The 15731-nt window shown below is 36.8% G+C and overlaps 6 protein-coding genes and 1 non-coding gene across 7 annotated transcripts; 6 read left to right on the top strand and 1 right to left on the bottom strand.

Annotated features, from left to right (window-relative positions):
* Positions 1-4: 4 nt before the first annotated feature.
* Positions 5-1813, top strand: SPOG_01559 (nuclear membrane protein; the record flags this gene model as incomplete). Its single annotated transcript, XM_013170247.1, has 3 exons — positions 5-452; positions 489-1093; positions 1145-1813. 3 exons carry the CDS (start codon positions 5-7, stop codon positions 1811-1813), a joined length of 1722 nt encoding a protein of 573 aa, XP_013025701.1.
* Positions 1814-2071: 258 nt separating this feature from the next.
* Positions 2072-2827, top strand: SPOG_01558 (amidotransferase; the record flags this gene model as incomplete). Its single annotated transcript, XM_013170246.1, has 2 exons — positions 2072-2677; positions 2708-2827. 2 exons carry the CDS (start codon positions 2072-2074, stop codon positions 2825-2827), a joined length of 726 nt encoding a protein of 241 aa, XP_013025700.1.
* Positions 2828-3387: 560 nt separating this feature from the next.
* On the bottom strand, positions 3388-5436 carry SPOG_01557 (N-acetylglucosamine-phosphate mutase). The gene is made up of 5 exons (XM_013170245.1): positions 5339-5436; positions 5215-5300; positions 3944-5169; positions 3784-3902; positions 3388-3727 (listed from the first exon to the last, which is right to left on the bottom strand). Exons 1-5 carry the CDS (start codon positions 5374-5376, stop codon positions 3655-3657), a joined length of 1542 nt encoding a protein of 513 aa, XP_013025699.1. The 5' UTR covers positions 5377-5436; the 3' UTR covers positions 3388-3654.
* A 527-nt stretch (positions 5437-5963) lies between these two features.
* SPOG_01556 (Rad32 nuclease) lies at positions 5964-8775 on the top strand. The gene is made up of 5 exons (XM_013170244.1): positions 5964-6213; positions 6264-6769; positions 6821-7395; positions 7440-7623; positions 7676-8775. The coding sequence occupies exons 1-5, from the start codon at positions 6046-6048 to the stop codon at positions 8199-8201; spliced, it is 1959 nt and encodes a 652-aa protein (XP_013025698.1). The 5' UTR covers positions 5964-6045; the 3' UTR covers positions 8202-8775.
* Positions 8776-10114: 1339 nt separating this feature from the next.
* Positions 10115-13082, top strand: SPOG_01555 (iron-sensing transcription factor Fep1). The gene has a single exon (XM_013170243.1). It carries the CDS (start codon positions 11054-11056, stop codon positions 12782-12784), a length of 1731 nt encoding a protein of 576 aa, XP_013025697.1. The 5' UTR covers positions 10115-11053; the 3' UTR covers positions 12785-13082.
* A 518-nt stretch (positions 13083-13600) lies between these two features.
* On the top strand, positions 13601-15701 carry SPOG_01554 (uncharacterized protein). Its single transcript, XM_013170242.1, has one exon. The coding sequence runs from the start codon at positions 13877-13879 to the stop codon at positions 15248-15250; it is 1374 nt and encodes a 457-aa protein (XP_013025696.1). The 5' UTR covers positions 13601-13876; the 3' UTR covers positions 15251-15701.
* On the top strand, positions 15579-15650 carry SPOG_16389. Its single transcript has one exon. It is a non-coding gene; the product is annotated as a tRNA-Val (tRNA).
* Positions 15702-15731: the final 30 nt, after the last annotated feature.

Genomic DNA, 15731 nt, shown 5'->3' with positions numbered 1-15731 from the left:
CCAAATGCGATTGAGGTCCTTTAAACTGATTTTAATTTACTTTGGCTCTTTAATTCATCAGACATTGGCTAATCATGACTCGAAATCCGTCCTGAGATTCCCAGATGTTGCATTTTCGAAAAGCCTTACAGAATTCGATTCTTTGGCTAGCGTGTATCAAACTTTATCTAGAAAACCGACTTGTTATCAAGCTACTGCATTTTCTTTAATGTCTGCATGCGAGGTTATAAGTACCGAACTCTCAATGGACGATCGTATTGACTACGCAATTCGTTTAACAATATGTGATCTTGAGCATGCACAGATTTCAGTTCCCTTCGAATGTAAAAGAGAATCACAATCATCATGTTTGAAACAGCTTGAATCTGTATCCTCATGGTGGATATCTTTCGCCAGCCATTACCATGATATATCTCATTTATGTAAATTAGCACGATTGGAATTTGATAAAGGTATTGGTTTTTTAATTTATAAAACTAACAACGTAGGAATATCTATTGAAGTTAATAGAAATATAACGTTGATCCAGAAAGATCTATTAGAGCTGCTGAAATCTGAATTCCAATACTTCCAAACAATTTCTAGCGATTTTAAGTATGAAACTATACTTGAAAATCAGAAAATGATTTCTTTGTTTCAAGACAGAACAGAGCAAATGGATTTGTTGCTGGAAAATGAAAAATTAAATCTAGTCAATTGGAAAAGCGACCAGAACCAAATAGCTTTAAAGCAAAAGGAGTCGTTGGCACAGTCTTCTGAATTAACCCAAAGGCTTGGTTCCATGAAAATGATAGTCCATGAACTTTTAACACAAGCTTATGAAGACCGTGAGGCTTTGAATGAACAGTTTCAAGGAAGAGCACTAGCACAAAATGATAACGTCTTAAAACTATTAAAAGAAGAAACTTCAGAATTTCATACTGACTATCATGAAATGTTGTCCTTAGTTTTGAGGGATACTGAAAATACACTTCAATCAGCCTTGGGAAAAGAGGTTACTCAATTTTTGAATCAATTTTCTACTTTAACAAACAAAATGATATATCTAGATAAAGAATTGGGCTCTTTACATGATTCTTTTATGAAACATTCTGTAAGGAAGATGAGACTTATTTAATGATAATATTTTGCTAATTTCTTCTAGTTGGCCCAGCAAGAACAGATCTCGCAATGGAAAACAGAAATGTTTGACCTCAATAACAGCCAATTTGAAATTTTTAGCAAGTTTGATTCTTTTATTAAAGTTATAAAAAAGTTTACAGACTTCTCGCTAGCAGGTCTCGCAAAGTCAGCAAGCGGTATATTCATGTTAGGCATATTTTTGGTCTATAAATGTTTGAAACTTATACTTTCAGCCTTTAAACTGCGACCTTTCTCTCCAAAATATGTTTTGATGATTATAATTGCATCTGTAATCTGTTATAAGTACATGTACCCTATAAACTTTATTCAGACTATTAAAATTGGGCGTTCTCTCACCTTAAATATCAAAAACTATGGACTTATTGTCTTGTTATTTATATGCTTTATTTACTCTATTTACCTGCTAATTTCTCGTCTTATTAAAACATTTAGAAAACAGGAACCTGCCTCAAAATTACTATTACTGGCTCCACCGGAGACTGTTAATTTTCCAGAGTCTAGAAGGACAAATCATTACAATTGTGACAATCCGGGATTTCAGAACAGGAATGATACCAATTCTCTTGGTATATCTGAATCTCAATGGTTTTTAAATGATCAAACTCAACCTACGAGCATAAACCATAATCTTGGCGACGATATTTTTCAACAAAAAGCTTGGTGGGAATAACTACAGGATTTTCTCAATAAAAAATTAATGTGATGGTACAGTTATATCCATTATTCCATCATATTCAACAAAACAATTAAATTAAGAGATTAACTATGTACGATCACTTATTTATTGAAGTATCTCAAAACTCTTGGCTAAAAGAAATCTATTCCCCTATATACATCATCTACGATCAACCAGGTTTTTAGACCATACAGGCCTAATTTATCCAGTGATATTGCTATATACAGCTGTGATATCTCTAAATTAATGAAAATGAAGTACAGATTAGCAATTTTCAATGCTGATTTACCAATGGCTCCCGTCAGACATAACTATGGCGATTATGCAGACATGTTCAAAAACATGTTTACAAGAGCTGCAGCTTGCTATGATTCCTCCATAGATTTTTGCTTTTCTACCTATAACGTTTATAAAGAAGATATCTATCCTAGTGAAGAAGAGCTTCGCGAACTTGATGCTATAGCTATCACCGGTTCAAAGTTTTGCGCTGGTGACGATATTCCTTGGATTAAAAAGCTTACCGAATTTATGAAAAACATCATTGACAATTACCAAAATATTAAAGTGCTAGGAATTTGCTTTGGCCATCAGATTATAGGAAGAGCTTTTGGTTCATCCGTTGTCGTCAATCCAAACGGATGGGAAATTGCACCTTACGAACTTCAGCTAACGGAAATTGGAAAAAGGGTTTTCTCTAAAGACTCTCTAATTATCAATCAGATGCATAAAGATATTGTCTCGGAAGTTCCCAATGGCTTTGAGTTGTTAGGTAGTACTAAAACATGTGCAGGTCAATCCTTTTTAAAAGGACGGCAGGTTCTTTCCTTTCAGGGACATCCAGAATTCAGCAAAGATGTCGTACGTACAATGACAAATACTCGATTTAAGGACGGCTTGTTTACCGAAGAAGAGTTCAGTGATGCAGAAAACCGCTTAAAACTGAATACAGATACCTCGCTCCTTGAGCTGACAGTTATAAAATTCTTAATGGGAAATTTGATTGTGTAGTGTCTTTAGTCGGACAGCAATCTACTGAAGCTTCATGCAAGCGTTGTGTATACTAGAATACAGTATGCTATTTAGAAGTGGCTGCAAATGTTAAGCTTTAGTCTTTTATTGTTGCTATGCACTAGTTGTTCCCTTATTTGAAGTAATGTTATGAAATGAACTCAAGCTATAAAACCAGAGCTGTATCCGTAAAACTATTAAGTATAGAATAAATATTCTGTTATATTCCTCTGAAAGGTAAACAAACTCTATTTTTTCCTCGTGTTTATGAAATAAACAGTCACAGTTTAGTTCTTATAGGGCCAAATTTCTTTAATCCTTTAACACCAGTACTCCTTCATGGAAATGTATAGGTAAGATAAACCAGGCAAGGTTTATATAAGAATTCATACAAATGATGATATTTTGTCTAATACATGCACCACGCTTAGGCTTTTGTCTGTGCTGAACAACAGACCCTTTAATGCTGATTTGTCATGAATTCCCAAAAACCCTATATACCTTTTTTTTACATGCTTACTAACTTTTACAGAAAACAAATGTAATTCATACATATGTCCTTTTATTATTTAAAATTTAGCTAGTTGTTAGTAATAGGGGTTATTAGGTTGGTATTTCCATACTATACTAGTAGGCCGTATAAGCCAAATAAATTAATTTATGTATTTCTAAAGCAGAAAAATAAAGTAATAATGAATAGGATTAAGCTAGTAATTTCAGGAATGACGTGCATGCTGAATAGAGCAAAGTCGCCGGATAAAAAGTTTAGAATGCTTTACAGAGTAATGAAAATAAAAAGATTGAAACGGTTCTCCATTAGAAATGCTTTATTGAAGCAAACCGCAAACCTTAGCACTAAGCTCCGCTGCAGACTTTGGAGTTTTTGCCTCTGCATATACACTGGATGTTAGTTAGCAACATTATTCAGAGGTGAGAGAGAATAGGTCATCACTTACCGTACGGCATCTTCAGTACCGGATGCTCGAACAAAAGATCTGCTGTCTTCATAGCTAGCAACGAGATTATCAATCTTTTCTTGTAAACCGACAGGCTTAACTAAACGGCGCTCTGCATCCTGTTATTGAGGTTAATTTGTAGAATCCATGAAATACTTACGGTAGTAACAAAGACGGAGCGATCCGCAACCTTTACTTTTACAAGTTTATTCGGTAGGTCGTCATACATACTCAACCAACCTGTAGCGTCCCAAAGTAGACTTCCTAAAACGCTGAGCACAGCCAACATGTCACTAAGTGCGTCTCCAATTGCTTGGTTGATTAATTGAGATAGTTGCAAGAGTGCATCAATTGCAGCTGTTTCAGTATTTGATTGCTCGGTGGAAGGATTATGTAGCTTGTGTAAACAACCTTGACTAAAGAGTACAGTTCCATGTCCATTCGCTTCAAAGTAGACGCCAATGTCGAAATTTTTGGCTGCATGATGGAGGTGTTTGACACCAGTACTTGTACAAATAATTGGGATTCCTAATTTTTTAAGATAAGCGGTGGAAGAACCATTTGCATATGCGGTTTGGATTACTCCGATGCTAAGGGGTAGTCTGGATTTTTGTACGAGAATTTTCAGGAAAGAAACCAGGAGAATACTTATTCTGTCACCGTCAAGCAAGTGAAACTTCTTGTTTTTGTCTACAAAGTAAAAGATGATGCGGTCAGCGTCGCCATCAATAGAAGCGTACAATTGATTAGGAACCATTTTATCCAACAAATTCACCGGCGGTGATTGGGTTGTTTTCACATAGTCAGCTCCACAGTCTTTGTTTAGATATTTTGACGCTAAATGATCATTATTAGTTAGACGAAGATCGATACAATCCCTTAATCGCTTGGACAGCTCCTTGAGCGGTAAAGAACCAACACCATTCGCACAATCCACAGTAAGTGTCGGACGGTGATGAACGGTGAAGCTGGAAAATATATTTATATAAGCGTTGCAGAGTGAATCATAATATAAAACAAGAGGAGGAGGGTTGGAAGGAATCGAATATGTTGAATTCTGGTTAATCAACCTAACAATCCAATGAAGCTGAGGAGTAGTAACAAACCCATAGTCTTTATAAGAAGCAGAAAGTTCATCGAGAATGACTTTTGAGAGTTCCGACAGACGCGGAGAAGAAGGTCTGGTATCCATGCCAATCACTACACTTGCTTGACAAGTAGAAGGAACAAGGTATTCTTTAATCAAAATATCTAACTCACTTTTAGAGGAAACATTGGCTAAGTTTGTACATTTCTCTTCCCAAGCCATGGATAGCATTCCTCCATCAGCGTCTATAATTTTAACACCATTATCGCTGACGGGATTGTGAGAGGCCGTAATAATGACTGAATGTAGTTAATAAAAAAACCTTTCCCAAAATCATTATGTACCTCCCACTGTTTTTCCTTCTAATTCCATGCTTCGAAGTGCGGCTGCAGCTGTTGAACCAATAATTGCAGCATAAAGCAAGGAAGCACTAGTATATTGTCAGATTCATTTTTAAAATGAACATACTCAGCGCGAAATCCTGCTGTTCCATATATATACTTCATTTTCTCTTGTTTTCCAGTAGTCGCTGCGATGCTAAACAGGTTGGTTCGCTAAAGGATGCTAATAAATAGAGTCTTAACAGGACCTTCCTTTGGACCAGTATAAACTCTGTTATTGACTCTTTTCGTAATAAAAACAAAGAGTTATTGTAAGAGCGACTATGGATCAAACTTAGCAATATCTACATTTTTCAGCATCTAACATATCTTAGCTTGACTTGGTCCTCTGTACTACTTTTTAGACCAAATCTTTCAAAGTATAAATATAAAAAGAAATTGATGTAAATTCAGTTCAGCCTAAACTACCTAACTGCAATTATGAATAGTAAATTAGCAAGAAGAAATTTGAATCATATACTTAAATTTTCACTGTTCGAATATCTTAATTAAGGATCTTTACAATGATTCTTACCAATTACTGGTTTGTTATACGACAAAAACTTCACTTTTTTCTCGTCTATTTACTTTCTGTTTATTAACAATAAAATAAGTAAACAATCCAGTGTATCGTTAAATACTATAACCGATTAACGCTTTATTACGCTATAAGCTGTACATTGAGTTTTAGATATTCCATGTTCCATTAACAAGACGCGAACCATACGCGTCAATAAATATTTTTTAATAAATAAGCTAAACGTATGGAACTCTGTGTCAATTTCGACCGCAATTATGACAAATGAGAGACAAAATGCGCCTTTCAATGATCAAGAAAGTAACACAATTCGTATATTAATCGCCTCAGACAATCATGTAGGGTATGCAGAAAAGGATCCAGTCCGTGGGAATGATTCATTCGTATCATTCGATGAAATTCTTACAATTGCTCGTGAAAAGGAGGTAAGTTTCTAAAATTATTTTCTGGTACACTTTGTATCTAATGTGTGCAGGTTGACATGGTACTTTTGGGAGGAGACATTTTTCACGACAACAGACCTTCAAGGAAAGCTTTTTACCAGGCCTTACGTTCTTTGAGATTGAATTGTTTAGGAGATAAGCCTTGTGAACTTGAATTGTTGAGCGACACTTCTGTAACAACTGGTGATACAGCGATATGCAGTGTAAATTATCAAGATCCAAATATAAATGTTGCCATACCTGTATTTTCAATTCACGGAAATCACGATGATCCTTCCGGAGATGGCAGATATAGTGCGCTAGACATTTTACAAGTTACAGGACTCGTCAATTACTTCGGACGTGTTCCCGAAAATGACAACATCACGATTAGCCCGATCCTTTTACAAAAGGGATCTACAAAACTTGCCTTATATGGACTTTCTAATGTTCGGGACCAACGCTTATATCATTCGTTCCGCGAAAATAAAGTAAAATTCTTACGACCAGATCTGTATCAAGAGGAATGGTTCAACTTGCTAGTAGTCCACCAAAACCAGTAAGTTATACTTTTTGTTGTTGTTTTGTTGGTTTGCTAACCCGAATGAAGTGCTGCACATACAGAAACAAGTTATTTACCTGAAAGTTTTATTCAAGACTTTTACGATTTCGTGTTATGGGGACATGAACACGAATGTATCATTGATGGAACATACAACCCAATGCAGAAATTCACAGTCGTCCAACCTGGATCTTCGGTAGCCACATCTCTCAGTCCTGGTGAAACTGTTCCAAAACATTGCGGTATTTTGCATATTACCGGGAGAGATTTCTTTATGGAGAAGATTCGTCTTCGTACGGTTCGTCCTTTCGTTATGAAAGATATTGTATTATCTGAAGTCCAAAGCATTCCTCCCATGGTCGACAATAAGCGAGAAGTACTCACGTATCTCATCAGTCAAGTAGAGGAGGCAATCGAAGAAGCAAACCAACAGTGGCTTGAAGCTCAGGGAGATGACCCTGCCGTTTTGAATGAGAAGCATCCGTTACCTTTAATTCGATTGAGGGTTGATTACACCGGTGGCTATCAAACCGAAAATCCTCAGAGATTTTCCAATCGGTTTGTCGGACGAGTTGCCAATGCCACTGATGTGGTTCTATTTCACCTAAAACGAAAATATACGAGTATGTTTATACAAACGGATGTTTGTGAACTAACATAATTGTAGGAACCAAGAAGAATAACGAAGTTGTGGATAATGTTGGTGAAGACGGAAAAATAAATGCACTGAGAGTTGAGTCATTGGTGAATGAATATTTGAAAAAGAATCAGCTAGAGTGTCTACCCGGAAATGTCCTTGGTCAAGCGGTGATTAATTTTGTGGAAAAAGACGACAAAGATGCTATTAAAGAGTAAGACTATGGGAATTTTCGTTGCAGAATTATACTAATCACTATCTATCAGATGCGTGGAAGATCATTTGAGTAAACAAATCAATTTGCTGGTGAAAAAGCGTGTTACGGAAGAGAATTTAGAAGAGGAAATTAAGACTTTGGTGAAAAATATTCCCCAGCTCTCAACCTCGAAACGAAAAGAATACGAATCAATGGCTACACCTGCTTCTACTAGTTTTCGAGTTACTTCCCCAGACATGGATGAAGATAAGACAAGTGGCTCCCCGGTACGATTAGAAGAAAACGAAGAAAAAGACGATTTTCAAGAATTGAATCATGCCGAGCCATCAAGTCAACCACCTAAAACAACCAAAACACGTAATCTTCCCGGCAGTATGTTTCAAAAGTCAGCAAGCACCAAAAGGACGCCTGCAAAAACCAATACGCCAAAAAAGACATCAGGACGCACACAGGGAAAGCGCGTAAACAAGCCTGCTGAAAAAAGTACACAATTGATGATGACACAATCGTTTAACTCTTCACAAAAACCAGGCAGTCAATACTTGGATGACGATGATGAAATTCTGGATGATTGAATTACTTAATTGTTTTATTACTCATTTAAAGACAACTTTACAACCTACGAGATGAAAAAGTGAATGAACGAAGCATATGGACTATGTTTTCATAAAGTAACTTGTTATGACTTTCATTAAATCTATATCTTTTTGCATATTCTCTCCTCATTTACCACGACGATTGAGTCAGTCGTCAAAGTTTCAAATATTGGCGAACTGACCGCGTGACTGCTTTACTCGATAGGATCAAAAGGACGATGAATTTTTGATTTCTACCAGATTAACTGGTATCAATTAAAAAAGAGGATCATCAATAGAAAATGTATATAGGTAAGTGAGGTTTGTTAGAGACGAAAAGGAACCAAATCATCAAGGATGAGACTAAGGTATATGAAACCTTGCTCCGCAACAGCGAGTGTTTATGAAATCAAATTCATAAATCCAATTGTTCCTACTGAGTTGAGTTGGTTTCTACGAATATATATTGTGATTCACATGAAATAGATATACTAACCTTTTGGCTTTAGGATTTTGTATTTTTTTAAGATAAAAGATGATTGCGTATGCAAAATTAAATTCAATTTATTTTCAGTTTTTTAAAAATGTTTCCAAAAAGTAAAATCTCAAAAATATTACAATTTTTAATATGCTTAAATATGCTCAAACTTGTCGAAAGTCCATGATTTCTGGCAACAAGGCTGTGCTTCCTTAAAAAGTTTTGAAACAAAGACCACTAAAATCAAATATCTGGTCGTGTAAAATCAAAACCGAAACACAATGTCAAGCATGTCGTATGATGAACATTTGGATGAAGAACCCACATTAGAAACTTTAGCAGAAATTAGCAATATGGGAAACCGCTTAAAGATACTCCCAGGTGAAATACATAAACATAAAACAACAAATTTGAAAGGCACATTCATCCATCATTGATGATGAACCATAACGACGTTATCCAAGTGGCAGTCATCCAATTCGGTAGGTTACAGACTTTAGTTTTTTTGCTGTTATTCTACCTTGTCTACGTTTTCTTTGCTCTTACCAATAGTGGAGGACAGTACTTGTTATTATTGGCATCGTTAAGCGAATTTTGGCAACATCTGATAAAAGTCGTGCGATAAAACCTCTATCCAGACAATGAAACCTTCTTCGTCATGCCCCAGGGGATCTAGAATCAGTCGCTCTGCAAAGATATCGATTCAATTCGTGATCGTGCGGCCAGTATTGCTACTGGTTAAGATTAGGTGATTTAGTGATTGATAAGTAACGCATAAAGAAGCTTAATCAGGAAGGTTTGACTCGTGATAATCAAAGGGAGGCTAAATAACCGAGCGATCAGGCATCAGCATTGCCGAATATAGCCTTGTGTCTTTCCAAGGAGTATTTCTTTTTTCATATGAGTCTTTCATTGACCGTTTCAAAGTTTTTCTTTCACGTGCTGTGCTGTATTATACCGTCCCTTTGCTTCGTTTCAAATCCTTTGAATGCTTTTCATTTTTTTAACTAGCGCGCCCGTTGCTCTTTCATTGTCCTATGACAAGTATATTTTGTAGACGAAGCGAGAGTCATCCCACTCCGTTTATCGTTGTTGCGGCCGTTACTACTGTTGTCTAATTTGTCTTTCTTTGGAATTTTGACGCCAAATTTATCACTTTTAGGAACTTTTTTTCTTGTCTACAAAAATTGCTTTCTCATTGCACACTTAATTTTGTATTCCTGCCCTTCATTCCTCTAATTGAGGATCACCACCACCATTCACATCTTGCCCTTTTGTTCCCTTCATGATCTTTTAAGAAGCAAGCGAGCATTCTGTTCCTTTAGATTTTGTCAGTGTTACCTGGGTGTTACTTAAGATTATCGATTAGCTGATTGGACGAATCTACGCGGTATTCCTTGGCCATCCTAATCAGTTTCATCCTTTCTCTATCTAAGCTTTACCATTTGCAAACAGCAACATTGAAAACTCTTCTTTTACCAAGTTTCCTCAAAAAAGCTAACTTAAGAACAATTTTCTTTATTCTGGAAACATCTGTTTCCCGTTGAAGCTAGGATATTGACGTGCGAATTTTCCTTGGCGAGTCTGTCTAGTTGTTGCAACGAACAGGATTCCAAGATATCAGTGAACGTCAAGGCCTTGTGCTCTTTTCCTGTTGATTATAAAAGCTACGGCACTTTTGGTTCCAGTAGCTGATTGGAACGGCGTCTTGAAAGACATTGTCATATAGCGGCAATTTTTTTTCTATAAATTCACGCTTGAAACACAAGTAGAGGAACACTCCCTATTTATTAGATTCTTTCTTTTCGTGTTATTTTCCTATAAAAACCTGTTGATTTGATTTTTTTTTTTCAGCCGTTTCTTTTTATTTATCTTCGACCCTTGAGTAGATTTGGTTGGTTGGTTTCCTTTTCTAATAATAATAAAGGTGCTTAATCTGGTTTTCATTGTTTCTATTGCAAGAACTACTTTTGTCTTTCCGATTCATTTTCTTGCTTCTCCTTGTTTTACCTTGCTGAGTAGATAAAACCAAACACTCTCGTGTCGCGTTTTTTGTCTTATGGTTGTTGTGATTTTTCTCACTGAAAGGAATCATCGCTTACAACAATTCAAAGTTTTTTAATTCTCCGATTAACACAGTTCTTATCTCTAGAAATTCTGTTCTCTTTTCCTTAACTTTTTTTTTTTCTACATTCATCTCATTTTTGTCTCTTAGGTTGTCATTTGTTTGTTCTCTGACAGTCTATTTATTCGTCAAACTGTATCGTGTACATCGGGATTCTTGACTTACTTTCCCGTTTCAGTTTTTGTTTATTAAAATTTTTAACTATTTATTGACGTTTGCGTAATATTTTTTTTTTTTGGTCTAAAGAAAATGACCGCGAAGTCTTCTTTTGGGCAAATGTGTTCAAATTGCCAGAGTACCACAACCTCTCTATGGAGGCGTGGTCCCAATAATTCTTTGCTTTGCAATGCTTGTGGTCTTTACCAAAAGCACCGAAATCAGGCCCGTCCTATAAAGTCGGAAGAACATCAAAAGGATTTATCTCCTATTGCTAAACAAATTTGCACAAAGGGAACTTGTTCCGGAGACGGCTATTGTGATGGAACAGGTGGAAGTGCATCTTGCACCGGCTGTCCTTCCTTAAATAATCGCTTAAAAAGCATAAATTCAAAAACCCATAAGCATGATCGTTCTAGCATGTCACCTAAACCTGACTCCTCTATAAATAGTAAGGAGTCCGAAGCCTCTAATAGTGAGGATGAACAGAAACTTAAATCTCCTGACGCTGGAACGTCTTCAAAATTCGAAGGCAACAAACGCCGCGCAAGCGAACAATCCGAAGGGCCAACCCTGGTTTCCGCTAGCGAGTTAGGCGCTACATGTTGTCAAAATTGCGGTACTACCAATACTCCCCTTTGGCGGAGAGATGAACTGGGAAATCCGATTTGCAATGCATGTGGCCTTTATTACAAGATTCATGGCATACACCGTCCTGTAACCATGAAGAAAGCTATTATTAAGCGGAGGAAACGTATTGTCATGCACAATAATCATGGTGTGACTTCACAGTCTTCTAAACAAGCTGCCCCACAGACATCCGATGAACATAAGCACCTCAAAAGCTCGCCGCCAAAAGAAAATTTATTGTCCAAGCCTACCAGTGGTGATAAATCCCAAAATATCCATAAAGTATCTGATAGACCCATTGACTACGGTTCCCCTGCAAATGGTCTACTTAATCCTGCTGGCTCCTATAACCATCCTGCTTATCCACCTAACGGGTACAGTGGAATACTACCTCCCGTCGTTAATCCTTCTCCTTTATTGACGTTATCAAGACTTGCTGCAGGTGAGCCTGATAATAGCCATTATTATTATCCTTATAATAAAGTACAGGAAACTGCTCAATCCTTGGGAGTTCCTTCTGATACTCAAGCTGATGGTGCAGTCGACCCAGCCGATAATATTGTCAGTAGAACACCTGGTGAAGTTGCTCAAAATGCACGAACAGTTTATTCTGCCCCACTTCCTCCCCTTAATGTTGATCCTTCAAATAAGCCTTCAGGCTTACCTTTACCTGCTGGCGAATTGAACGGAAGAGAATCAACGAAGCAGGAAAGCAGTTTTTTGAATAAAAAATGGCATCTTCCCCCAATTCTCCCCGTAGGTGAGTCGGTTAATTTACCCAGTCGTGAACAAGCAAAACCAAAAATTACGGAAGGCATTGCTTCACTGTTGAATCCTGAAGAGCCGCCCGGCTTTTCTAATTCTAGGGACACTGAAGTTATCAATGATAAGGTGAAGGAATTTCCTTCACAAACCGATGAAGTCTCCGGTTCTTTGCTATCGAATGCACCTCCCTCACCGTTACAATTTCCCCCGGAATTACAAGGTTCCCCTGTCGATCAACGGCAATACGCACTGAATGTACTTTCTGAGCTTCGTTCCAAACATGATAGCATGGTGCAAGAACTGTCTAATATAAATTATAATATGATAAAAATTGACACGTGGTTACGCTCATTTAATGTGAATGAATTGGTTACGAATCGTACACCGGCTGCAAATCCTTCCGTTAACTCTGGTGTATTGCAGACTTAAAAGTATATCGGTAGGAGGGAATACTCACTTCGGAATCCTAATATGTATATTAAAACAACGGACTTGTGTTTTGAATGGCTTTTTTGTTCCTTGAAATAGGTTCAGGTTTAAGGTTACAGAATGTTGTACTTTTGGCTATGGTTTTATAATATTAAGTTAATAATTTTAATATTAAGTGTTTAACGGGTTTGTCACGGTAGAAATCTCACACGTTATGAGAATCTTTATTGAGTGGAAGTAATAAGTACAACTGTACGATTATATGTTTCAATTGGACGACTTGGTACTACGTAGAAGAATAGTAATAGCGTCCAAGGATCTTGTTAACTAAAGAAAAAAGAAAAAAACTCAATTATATTTAGCTTGACCAGTTGAATCTTCCATCTGAGCATGTCGGCTGTGGACCCACGGACTGTATAGCTTTTCTGATACAATCAACATAGTCTGTTTCATATTCCCCTTCCAAACTCACAGTTTTTGTTTTGTATCTCCAATCGTTTGTTTACATGATACAACGGGATGATTCTTTAAGATTATGTCCATAAACTAATGCTTGTTCATGTACCATAATCTTTAACGACTCGTAAAATCAATGTTGTTGCTGAAGTGTCCGACTGTGACCCGTGTTCATATTCATCGTAGTGTCTATTGATGTATTAGAATTAGAGAACGTAAAGGCATTTTGTAGCATCCTCTTGTTTTCCGTTTGTTTCTTTTTTTGTTTCACCATATCAATAAATCGTTTATTATGCCATTCTCCTTATCACTGTTACTCACTCTCGTTAGGTTCGCTTCCCCTCACCTTGTTATCATCACTATGCGGCCATAGAGAGATATATATATATGAGCACTGGTACCCTTTACATGGGCTTTTAAAAAATGGAAAGGGCAAGCGCGTAAAAAACTAAGGATTCACATGGTTTTTTTCTCCTTTCTTTTATGATTAATAATTAATTTGTTTTATTCCATTATTTCAATTATTACATTCTTTTTCTACTTAGCACTTCATTTCTCGGTTTTTGTTTTGTCTTTTTTGTGATTTTATCCCACTGGAACAGATTTCTTCTGTTTATCTCGATTTAATCGTTCATCATGTTGCTTCATTTTGGTTTAAGTGCTCTGCTGCTTGCAGGGACGGCTCTTGCTTCTATGCCATATAATTCCACAGGTGCTAGTTATGGAAATGGAAAAGATGATGTCAACAAAAAGAAACCCGTCAAAACAGAAGGGGAAGGAGGCGTGGCTTTTATTCCTCCTAAATGGTTCGCTTTTTGTGGTCTCCTAAATCCTTCATATGATGAATCTGATCCAGCTTATGTAGAATTGTTTTTGAAGGGAAACGCAAACGGAACGGTTCACTTCCGTCCTATTTTTCGCCAAGACTTATTTCAAACTTATAAGCATGCTATAGATGGTGTTATGGATTATAAATTTTTAAAAGATCTCGTTCCAAAGGCTAATGAAGATTTTTGTTATTCCTCCCTTTCTTCAGATAGAGACCTCAATTCGACTGCGATGGCGATGACGGCAAACGAAGCGGGCACATATTGCTTTTTTGGATACCAAGAGATTGAACCAACTGGAAATGGAGAAGCACCTCAACCTATAATGAATGCCCGTTACAAAACTGTTGATTACAAACAGTGTAAACCAGTACATCGTAAATTCCTCTATTTGTCATTGTTTTCTAGTTTCGTAGGTGTGTATTGGCTCGTTCGCTGGCTTCGTGACACTAGAAATTTTACCTTTACTCAATTCCTTTTGTTGGTTTGGTATTCCGCATTTCTAGTTAACCATCCTATGAAACAAATGTTGTTCACATATTGTGATCTTATAGGTCAATACCTTGGCGAAATATTTTCGATGTTCTCTTACTTGTTTGGTGACGGAATCGAACGTTCTCTGTTTAATTCATTAATTTTGGCTCTTTCACTCGGGTTGGGTTATCTTCGACGTAGTTCAAAAAAGTTGGTTTTCTTGGTCGTATTACTAGGTTGGGTTCAATCGCTCTTCATTGTTGTAGTACCTTTGATTTTCCCTTTTCTATTTTTAACCAAGTCTCCTAAAGCAAAGCCTTTGCAATTGGTATGGTTGCTTTTTAGTTATGGCTATCTTCCCACACTTCTAATAATCGGGAAATTTTTGGCTTACCAAAAGTACCTAAAAACAGGACGTGCTTTTGATTCTAAATACATGAAAATCAAGATCTTCATTCCTCTTCTTTTACTATCAATCCTTGTGAACGTCAAATTTTACTTACGCAGTGTACCCTTTTTTTATACAACAGAAGAAATCGCGAAAACTCTTTTTGGTGTTATGTACTTTTGTCTTCTCGCCTTCAGTTTGAACAGATATGGCAGAGCGTTGAAAGATGACAAAGCAGAAAATTCAGAAAATTTGCAGAAGCCTTTGCCATTGTACAAAGACGATCCTGAAATGGGCTCGCCTGCTGATGAAAAGCTTTAAAGGTTTCCAGTTGCTAAGATGTGTGTCAATTCGTTTGTTTCTCAAAATACTTAGTATTACGTCTATGTCTCCTAAACATCAAAATAAAAATAAGTTTTTTTGCACTGTCAGGACAGAAACTTCGCAATGCGGAGTTACGTATTTCGAGTTAAAGAAAACAACAAATAACTATCTTTGTATGCTAAGTTGAATGCTGTTATAATTGTTCATAGACGTTAGTACTGTCCAGGGATCTAAGTAACTAAATGAAATGCTTGGAAGATGATCAAATTATAGCCCAAGCATTAAACCATATAAATTGTTCCGAAAAACTCGGAATTGTAACAAGAGTTCCGTGTTCTAGTGGTATGATTTCTGCTTCACACGCAGAAGGTCCCGGGTTCGATCCCCGGCGGGACTATTTTTTCTTACATGCTATAAATAAGAGTATACAAGTTCACTTATTCCATTATCTATTCGACATCAATCGCGTTTACCAAAT

The sequence above is a fragment of the Schizosaccharomyces cryophilus genome (assembly GCF_000004155.1).
Source record: "Schizosaccharomyces cryophilus OY26 unplaced genomic scaffold supercont4.8, whole genome shotgun sequence".
Taxonomy (NCBI): Eukaryota; Fungi; Ascomycota; class Schizosaccharomycetes; order Schizosaccharomycetales; family Schizosaccharomycetaceae; genus Schizosaccharomyces; species Schizosaccharomyces cryophilus.
The sequence above is the reverse complement of the archived record's forward strand: the minus strand, read 5'-3'. Positions and strand labels throughout refer to the sequence as shown.